Here is a 10,589-nt window from a genome sequence, read left to right as displayed (position 1 = left end):
ATAGAATAGAATAGAATGTCTTTATTGGCATTGCAACAAGTACAAGGAAATTGAAAGGTGCAGTCCTCATTAGGTGCCATTTAAAAGAGACAAAAACAATCAAGGTATAAAAAGTAATAAATGCAGGAATAAAAAAAAAAACCCACTGTCACACACACACAACATACAAATCAAATCACACAGCAGCAAAGTTTACACTTGAGAGTGCATTTTTTTTCCCCCAGTCTTATTATTGCACAGTTACTGTCATTACTGCACTTGTGTATTGCACTTGACTATATTGCACAAAGTCACTCATATGTTTTAATACTGTGCAAATAATGTTGTATGTAATGAGATTACATGAATATATATTTCAGGGAGAGAAGCAACATGTATGAAGAGGTAACCTGATTTTAATTTTAAAAAGGGGAGGACAACACAAAAAACAAAACCTTAGTATTTTTGACCGGGTGAACTTGTTATCACAATTTTCCCTTTTCGACAATTTCCTACATTTGAAATCAAAGTAACAGGCTAGTTAACCCTCCTGTTAAGTTGCGGGTCAATTTGACCCATTTTAAAGTTCAAAAATCTTAAGAAAATTTTTAAAAGTATTTTTTCAGTATGAAACTTCTTCTACTTGAGTTAATTGAGCTGGGATCAAAAAGAAACAAGCTGGCAGCCATTAGAACAGTGAGGGACAAGTGGGTAGAGCAACTTCCACTCCTCTATAACCCAGGCCCTAATGTCACAGTGGATGAAAGGCTATTTGCATTCAGAGGTTCCTTCATTTTAGGCAATATATGCCTTCCAAACCAGCTAAATACAACATCAAAAACTGGGCAGCATGGGACAGAAGAGCTGTCTCGTGTTAATTTATCAACATCACTTCATAAAAAAAAATCATAATTTAAAATACAATAGACAAAAATCTGTCATAAAAACTATTGTATTTATATTTAGGGCTTTCAAATGTACATTAAATTTTTTTTTTAACATTCTCTCTCTGCTTTTTGTCTGTTTGTTTGTTTCTTTTGTCTTTGCTAATCTTACTTTTTGTCATGTGTCATGTCTTTTTGAGTCAAAGGTCTGTTATTATTATTTCATTTTATTAATTTATTTATTTTTCTGTGCTTGGGGGAAGGGGTGACTACATATCTTTGTCTGAAAATCTGCTTTGTACTAAAAATGAGCCTTGAATGTTGTTGTTTTGTTCTGAAAATGATAAAATAATAAAAACATATTTAAAAAAAAGTTTTAACATTAATTTTCATGAAAAACGAATGAGTTATCCTCATTGAACCATGGTCTGTGAGAATTAAAGAACACCATTGCACTAAATATTGATTTAAATGGTTAGTAATGGAGTTAATAATGAGATTAAAAAAAATACCTAGTGGAATTTTTCTTTGGTTCTGACATTATTACTGTCCCTAAGAAACATACATAACAGGAGGGTTGAATAATCATGTAAAACACACACATGTATGACTTAAGTTCTCCAAACCACCCCATCTCTTCCCTCATACAGCCCCTTCAACTTTTCGGATGTTATGAAAGCCTAGCTGCTCTCTGATTGGTTGTTGCTGTAGAAACCTCCAGTCTCACTATCATCGCTCCATCACGCTGACCAATCAGCGACACCGCTCTGCCCCTTGACGTCAGTCTCCTTTCTTCTCAGCCAATCACATTCCTTGATAGAAGTGTACTTCACCCGGCCACACCGCCTCTTGTTCAGGTAGACGGGACAGACCGCAGAAAGGTGAGAGTCAACCTATTATTGTTTTCTGCAAATATTGTATACAGTTGAATTTATAGTCGTGGTTATTGTAGTGTACATGTTGTTTTAATAATTTGGGTGAAGAACAGAAAACAGTGTTTTGCACAGAGCTGTGAAAGGTTACAGTAAACAGTAAGGCTTGTTTTTGGAGCACACAGCTGTAATTAATTAATAATAATTGAATAGTGTAAGCATCCAGCATTAGATTAGGCAGTGATACTAACACAGTTTAAATAGCAGAGCTGAGGAGAACACACAGAGAAGCAGAGTTGTAGTCGTAAAAATGTCCTCTATACAAATGTAGCTTCATGTTTAGCAGCTGCTGTTGCACCAAATCTGCAAGTTCTGTCATTCTGCATGCATTTATGTTTGTTTAGTTAGTCCACATATGATGTTAAAGGGTATCAAAGTTGCTGTAATGCAGTGGCGAGCTTATTTCTACTGAAGAGGAGCTGTGAAACTTGTTGTCCCTGTTAAATAATTTACTGTCACATATCAGAGGAGATAGCTGTAATTGTTGACTAAATACATTCAAATTACATTAGTAGGGTTCTTATATAGTGGTCAATATGTACTTCCTTTTAATGAAGCGTAATTTTGAGAGGAGATCTGTTAACATGGTGTAACTGGAGCTATTTTTTTCTATAGTATGGAATCTAAATCTTTCCCCACAGTCTGTCAGTACTGCTTCTCAATATTTAAAATAATATTAATGAAATATTACAGTGTGTTAGTACAGTTTGTGATTCTTTTTTAATAATAACTGTTTGTAAAGCATTTGTTTTATCTAATTATTTTATGTAATGGTATTTGTAAGCTTTCGATCAACCTTTATTTATACTGGAGAGAGCATTGACGGGCAAACCTCATTAACAATGATATCAAGTCATTTACAGTGACATTTAAAAAACAGCCACAAACAAGCACAGTGCATCAAGAGTTTCAAAGTCATCAAATAGGATATATATATTTTTTGGGATATAAAAACAGTTAAAAGATCAAATAAAATAATACAAATAAAAGGAGGTGTTGGGGATTGACTATAAAAGCACTAAAATAAGAAGGGCTGATGATACAAATGATACAATGATATACACAGGTTAACCTAGCTAAAACAGTTGCAGAGCCGGGTTGAAAGGTTAAAAATAAAGATTCTGAATTGTCTGAAAGTTAAAAGTGCATTTAATTCAAGACGCTGCTGCAACTTGTTCCAGGAGTCAGGAGCAGAGAAACAAAAGGCCGTTTTTTTTCAGTTCTGACCGAACTTTGAAGCTTTGAAATACAGCATAAGAAGTAGACATGTTAACAAGTTAACTTAAAAAATAAAGACAGTAATCTATTTATTTGTAGCCTGGCATTGTGGTTGGTGTAGTTTTGATCATTACACTTTTTTATGTGTGAATTTAATAAAAGAGTTAATAGATGTCTGTAAGTTACAATGTTACAATGTTAAAATGTTACAATTGTAAAAGTTCATTAGTATTCATTTACATTTCCTCTATACAGTAGTTGCCTGTTTATATTGGTACATGTTAGGCAAAGGCATTTTACATATAATCCTATACTTAAGGTAAATAGTTGTAACAACTGCAATGACTCAGTAAATAACTGAACAATTTATGCACCGAACATGGACCTTTGATTGATTCATATTCAGCCAGCTTTTTTAAAAGATAAGATAAGATAAGATTTAAGTGTCACAGCAGCAAAGTAGACAATGCAAAAGAGTATAAAGCAAAAGAGCCTATAAAATATCAATTATTAAAAAGTTATTAGCAATTAAAATTAAAGAGGTAAAAATAAGCATATCTTACAACATATATGTATATATTATTGGTGATAGAGTCTGACCACTGCAGGAAGAAAAGACCTGTGATATCTCTCTGTGAGACACCGTGGGTGAAGAAGTCTGTCACTGAAAGAGCTACTTAGTGGTGTTATGGTCTCCTGGAGGGGGGGTGATGTGATTAAGAACAAGTGTTGTGTAGTAATACTTTAATTTGAGTCTTATGGAGGCATTTTTGTGTTTCAGTTGCCTTTAGTTATTTGTTTTATGTGTATAATTTCTATTATTGCTATAATGTATCAGAAAATACAGTTTTCTTCATCTTCTTTTCTTCACATTCTGCATTTTTAGTGATGAAAAACTTTAAATAAGCTAAAATGACTAAGTATATTATCTTTCCACCTGTAGTTGTAATCACTTCAGTCAGAGCTGTACATGTAACATAGTGTTCCTGTTTTTTTCAGTCACCTCTTCAGACCTGTAGGCTCCTCACGTTTCCATCATGGCGGTGAACGGCACAGCAGACATCTTGGGTTCTGCATACTTGGCGGTGGAGTATGTTGATGCAGCGCTGCCTGAAAACCCCTTCCAGCCCTCCCTGAAACACGCCTGGGGCTACATGCTGGACAACTACACCAAGTTTCAGATTGCCACCTGGGGGTCGCTCATCGTCCACGAGTTCATCTACTTTCTGTTCTGTCTGCCTGGTTTCCTCTTCCAGTTCATGCCCTTCATGCAGAAATACAAGATCCAACAGGTCTGTGTTGGCCTTTGGTTGTCATAATTTAATTTCTCAGCATTTAAAAGGAAGCCACTCCTGATTGACCATCTCTCTGCTCACTGCTGTTTGTATGTCTCTTTGTGTGTATGTATTGTGTGCAGGACAAACCCGAGACTTGGGAGAAACAGTGGAGATGTTTCAAGATGCTGCTGTTCAACCACTTCTGCATCCAGCTGCCTTTGATCTGTGGGACGTACTACTTCACTGAATACTTCAACATTCCTTATGACTGGGACTCCATGCCACGCTGGTCAGTGGAAGTGCAGTAACATACACCTGAGCATGTTCTATTCAAAGTAATCATGATGAAGAGTTAGATGTAATAATACAAGAGACACACTCTTAATTTCTTTTCAGAATTTAGCTCTAGGTACATCTTTGTAAAATCAGAGATGTACCTGCAGCAGTATATTAGATTAGGTTAGATTAGAACTTTTATTTGACCACAATGTGGAAAATTGCCTTCGGCTTCACAGACAAACAGACAATACAACATTTTTAGACAGGAACAGAGAGAATGCTTGGGATTGTTCCTGGTGATTGCCAGCAGAATTCCTTTAAGGAGCTAGTATAAAATATGGAGTATAAAAATATTAAACATATCCATATGTACATACACATACACATACATAAGAACACATATGTATACACATATATATACTCATACATATATGTGCATATACATATGCATGCACATAGACACGTGCATACGTACATACATACATAAATCCTACAATTGAAGTCATAAAATGATGCAGACACCTGTAAACCCTGGACGGGGGACAGGCGGATGCTGCAGTTTGCTATTTATTTGTTTGAGTTTCCTAAAATTGAAATTTAAAAGTTTGGTTTGATTTTGCAATCTAAGAATTTAATCATTGAATTGCTCTTGGAACATAAGAGTTCTTGTAAATATTATTTGTGGCTGTTCAAAATGGCAGTGCAAAGGATGGGCGTGTCACCTGTGATGTTAAGGGCCTTCCTGTTACTTATCTGTGCATATCTCTCACTTAGTGGAACCTGTGGTTGCCCTATAATTTTGCTGGCTGTGTTAACCACTCTTGTCAATTTACCTTTACATTTGACATCTAAGTGCCCGTACCATGCAATCATATTAAACTCTATTCTCAACAGATCTCAAAATAAAACAACAGAATATAACTACACCACACGGTCATATAATGTGTGTTTGGAATTATGTATGCTTCTGTGTATTGAACTACACCAACTCACCTAAAATCATCTGGTCAGAAGTTTTCCCCAGAGGAATGCCTTTGTCAGGACCATCAGAGTGATCCATCAGTCAATAAGTGTACTTCTGAATGATGACTCTCCTCTCTCTGTCTGTTTCTGCAGGCCATATGTCCTGACTCAGTGCTTTGGCTGTGCAGTTGTTGAGGATACCTGGCACTACTTCCTCCATCGCCTGCTGCATCACCGCAAGATCTACAAATACATCCACAAAGTCCACCATGAGTTCACTGTGAGTAAAATACACAGGGGAGGAGAGAACTAAACAACTGTGTAACATTGTCCAGCTTATTGAAAGTGCCGTTTTCTTTTATCGTATACCTAAACACACGTGATATATAAGTTTTCCTCACAACGCTCTCTCCACTGCTCTTCAGTCTCCATTCGGTATGCAGGCAGAGTACGCTCATCCTGCAGAGACTCTCATCCTGGGAGCTGGTTTCTTCATCGGCATCATGATCTTCTGTAACCACGTGTTCTTCCTGTGGGCCTGGGTGTCCTTCCGCCTGCTGGAGACCATCGATGTCCACAGGTAGGAGAGAAAAACATCCTTCCTGTTTTTTTCCCCCTGACATTTCCAGATCTTACACATACGTCAAGTCAAATCAAGTCTTACACAAAGCTTTATCAGAATTTTGACTCAGACTCTAAAGAATGAAAGATTTCAGTAAACAGAGCAGCAGCTACTTTACTGATTATACTTGTTACAGTCACCCAATGGTACACGGGCTCAATAGTGGAGACTGCAACATACAAGAACAGAAGGGACGCCACACAAAGTTGCCAATCAAAACCCCAAGCTTTATTTGAAATAGAATCTCCTCCCAAATTAACAAAAAACAGTTAAATAAAAAAGAAATAAGGGAATGGAGACCCCGGCCAAATAGAACAACAGATGGAAAGGTGCTGGGCAATGGACCGTCGCTCCCAGCACCTAACCTAAACTAGACTGAGAATAACAAAATCTAAACCATAGGGGAAAAGAAAACAGATAACTAAACTACCGGAAACCTTCAGCCCAAACTAACACAACAAACAAACATAAACCCCAACAAACTAACCATGTTTGACAATCCGCTTGGGACAACAAAAAAGACAAAGGAAAAACAACCCAAACCCTTCCTCGAACGTGTGCCGTCCTGTGTCAGAGAGCACCCAGCTCTCTCTGCCACTCTTTTCTTACCTCCCTCCTACCTGCGCACTAATCGCACCCAGGTGCACAGCCGGCAGAGGGAGGCGGGGCCAGAGGGACAGCAGAAAGAGAGAGACAGGCTGAGTGACCACCAGCTAGCTGTAGAGACAGGGAGACACAGGCAGACATGGCTGCCCAGAGAGGAGCGTCTATGTGCTCACTGCTCTACAGGGGACATAGAGACAGAGATGCACTTCCTCCTCCACTGTAGCAAGTTCTCTTTACTAAGAGATTCCCACTACAGGGAAATTACTATAATAGTAACAAACTTCCCAACATTAACCCCAGAAGAGAAACTGTAAGTTCTCCTGGGGGAAGGGTCAGCAGCTCCTCTGGCTGCTAAATATGTGTCTGCCTGTCACAGCCTGAGGGACGCACCATCCCATAATATCTGATTTTAGGTGAAGGTTTTATGAGCATACCACATGAAGTGAGGACATTGAGATATGCTGTATGGGTGACACGATCGTTCATTAATGCGTATAAAATATGTAATATATAAAATATGTAATGAATATATATGTGATGTATGTGTATGAATTTTATGTGCTTTGGCAACAACATGTCTTTGTTCATGCCAATAAAGCAAATTGAATTGAATTGAATTGAGAGAAAAACCCTGAGGAGCCATACATAACAATACTCAACAATGAAACAGTAGTTGCTAGAGAAGCCTCCCATTTCTCACCAGGTGTGTCAGTAACTATTGAGGTCAACCACTAGAGGGCAACAGAGAACACCAGATGTCACTGACATGTTACGCTTTCAGGTTAAGTAGTGGCAGAGCTGAAGTCTCTTAAGACCGTACAGGTTTTTTATTTTGATGCTTTTATAGTTTGCTCTCACGTACTACATACAAACTGTAAGCTGATGACTTTATGCTCATATTAACAGTTGAAACAGCGCACAGATTATAGATAACAGAGATCAAACAGGCAAATGTCATTTGAAAGAAAAAGAATGATGCTTTCCTTTTCTTAGATTTTCTAATATTTGAAGTCTGCTTTTACTTTTGTTTTTTTTATTAATTTGAATTCAATTTCACACATTTTAAATAAATATAAGTTTATTATTTTTCTTAGATTGCTGCATTTCTCATGTGTTCATGTGTTCTGGCAGCAGATTTTGCATGCTACATTTTGGAAAAATTAAGTTTCTCTCATCATGTTGTTTCAAATAACTTGTTCTGCTCTTATTAAAAGAACTTTAACTGCATACATTGTTCAGAAGTAATGCTGCCAATGCATAGAATTTAAAAATCTAATCAATGTTTGGATGTTAAACTGTAGAGCTACTATAATATTGCAGTTTGTATGTCAATAACCCAAAATAATAACCTTGTCAAAACAAAATCCAACTTTTGTTTACACAATCTCAGTCATCTCTACCATTAAATGATTCTTTAGTTGCAGATACAAAGTACAACATATGTATCTTATAAAAGTAAATTGAACTAATAATATACCAAGTGGGAGAGAGACAGTTAAAGAGATACATTTCAGGAAAAAAAAAAAAGATGTTCACAGTGATATCTTTTGTGTCATCATTACAAAAACATAATTTGTATCAAGTGTTGAAGTATGGATCTGACACAGGAGAAATGGGTGACTTCTTTGGTTGAATAGCAGATTGACTTTAAATCATGTTTTGTTCTTACACCCTGTCAGTGGTTACGACATCCCTCTGAACCCCCTCCACCTGATCCCTTTCTACGCTGGAACCCGTTTCCATGACTTCCACCACATGAACTTTGTTGGGAACTACGCCTCCACCTTCACCTGGTGGGACAAGCTGCTGGGGACGGACAACCAGTACAGCAAGCACTTGCAGAAACAAGGCGACAAGAAGGAGCAGTAAAGTCCTAAATGCTTCTACTCATACAAAAACACACCTGGACTATCAGGAAGAAAGTAGCTGTACACACAGCCAGCACACAAACACTGTGGTGCTTCTTCAGGTACATTTTATGACACACAGTACACACACTACAGGTGTACTGCGATTAATCATACTGACAGTGGTTAGAAACTGAATTGGACTGTGTGTTTACTTCAGTCTGTCCTCTGTGCCTTTCTGCAAAAAGAACCATTGTTGTCCTCCTCTGTCACCAGCTGCTGACCGAATAAAAACCATCAACATCCTCATCATGATTTGTTGCTTTGCTTTGTCACTGAATGGAAAAATGTTTGAAACAACTCTTCTGTGAAACGCTTCTGTACACCTCTGAATGTCTAAGCACTTAAGCACTTCCTCTTTAATGAAACTGAGTCACTATGACATTGCGTTGTAGCTGCAGTTCTGTGGAAATGATCAAAACTCAGCACGACTTCACGTCAGGCATGTATGATAGGAATCCTCATATGTTCCTGATGGAAAGGGATTGGCTCTTAAAGCACTTGTTTTCTAAAAACTGTAAGAAGTAATACATGTTTTTATTGTACATTGTACTATGGACAGGTTGACTGTTAAACTGAATTGCCCTTCTGGGACTAATAAAGAATTCTGAATCTGAATCACATTTAAACCAGGCTTTCGTGTGTAAGGCAGTTTGTCTTGATGAATGTTCTTGTCATCCAGTAGACACTGTTAGATATGTGTAGGTGGAGTAGTGGATGATTTTGTGAGTGCATACTGAATGTTCCCTCCATCTCCCCTCTGCTGCACTGTGGACACACCCCTGCTGCCTTTTCCTGCACATACAGCACTGTCAAGTCAACAAGCAGCATCAGGTACCAAACAGGAAGTGAGGGCGTTTGAGATTAAGGGCCAAAATTAAAAAAGTTAACATGGGTAAAATAATCTTACTTTCTGAAATAGATTACATCAGTAAATAACATTAATTGTATACAACATTGACACTATTTTTACTTGTCATCTCTGGCTGATGAGTCAAGTTTGCTGAAGAGCACTGCTTTATCTCAGACTGCGTGTGCCTTTTTATTCAGTCATATTAAAAAATATGAAAATTGATTCAATTTAGGGATATAGTACATTTTTCCAAAGCCCAGGCTGACAACTTTTCAGTGCCTACTGGTCTGAAGGTGAAAAACAGAAGAAAAACAAAATCATACATTGGACAAGATTGAACCAGCAACTGTTTGGTATTTATTTTGTCCAATTAATATCCATGGATAGACCTATTACTTAATTATTGTAACCAGTGTTCATAAAGGAATTATGACAAGGGGATGGAGATGAAACTCTGAAATAAAGCATCTCCTTTACAGCCTTCGTCCTAATAAAAACCTTTGGAAATCCACTTGCAACACAGTTGGTTTTTTTTTACATTTTTTATTCAGCTTCACATACATACATACATACATACATACATACATACATACATACATACATACATACATACATACATACATACATAGTAGAAGGGGAAAAATTGCTTCTTCAAAGCAGGCATCAGATACATTTGTCCATAAACACACAAGCATTTGATAACCTTTCACATACTTCTCAATTAATGTGTCTACTGACATAACCAAAATGAACCTAAAGAAATATACAGAATATTTTCTCTTAAGTAAACTGAGATCATGTAAACCAGTCTCTTATCCTATCGGTAGTGTAAGGTTAGTACTGACAGGAGACCATAGAACCTCGAACAAGTCCAATTTCAGATGGAGCTTCACTGTTATTTTTTCCATAAGGTAAACTTTTTTAAGCCTTTCTCTCCATTGAAGAAGGGTGGGAGGTAGAGTTTTAAGCCAGGACATGCGCAGCACTGTTTTTATAGGATATTAACTGTGAAAAAAACCCAATCCTATTTCAAGCGAGTATTTCATCACATGGAGTAAATTCATGGAAA

General features: G+C 37.2%; 1 protein-coding gene across 1 annotated transcript; it reads left to right on the top strand.

Annotated features, from left to right (window-relative positions):
- The first annotated feature begins 1,648 nt into the window (after positions 1–1,648).
- Positions 1,649–8,919, top strand: msmo1 (methylsterol monooxygenase 1). The gene is made up of 6 exons (XM_034686857.1): positions 1,649–1,744; positions 4,013–4,305; positions 4,431–4,579; positions 5,686–5,812; positions 5,958–6,112; positions 8,440–8,919. Exons 2-6 carry the CDS (start codon positions 4,051–4,053, stop codon positions 8,627–8,629), a joined length of 876 nt encoding a protein of 291 aa, XP_034542748.1. The 5' UTR covers positions 1,649–1,744; positions 4,013–4,050; the 3' UTR covers positions 8,630–8,919.
- Positions 8,920–10,589: the final 1,670 nt, after the last annotated feature.

The sequence above is a fragment of the Notolabrus celidotus genome, chromosome 7 (assembly GCF_009762535.1).
Source record: "Notolabrus celidotus isolate fNotCel1 chromosome 7, fNotCel1.pri, whole genome shotgun sequence".
NCBI classification, from domain to species: domain Eukaryota; kingdom Metazoa; phylum Chordata; class Actinopteri; order Labriformes; family Labridae; genus Notolabrus; species Notolabrus celidotus.
Note: the sequence above shows the minus strand (reverse complement) of the source record. Positions and strands in the feature narration are given on the sequence as shown.

Coding starts and splice junctions, on each gene's coding strand:
- msmo1 (XM_034686857.1), top strand. CDS start 4,051: ATGGCGGTGAACGGCACAGCAGACATCTTGGGTTCTGCATACTTGGCG. Junction 4,306..4,430: donor AGAAATACAAGATCCAACAG/GTCTGTGTTGGC, acceptor TATTGTGTGCAG/GACAAACCCGAGACTTGGGA. Junction 6,113..8,439: donor GAGACCATCGATGTCCACAG/GTAGGAGAGAAA, acceptor ACACCCTGTCAG/TGGTTACGACATCCCTCTGA.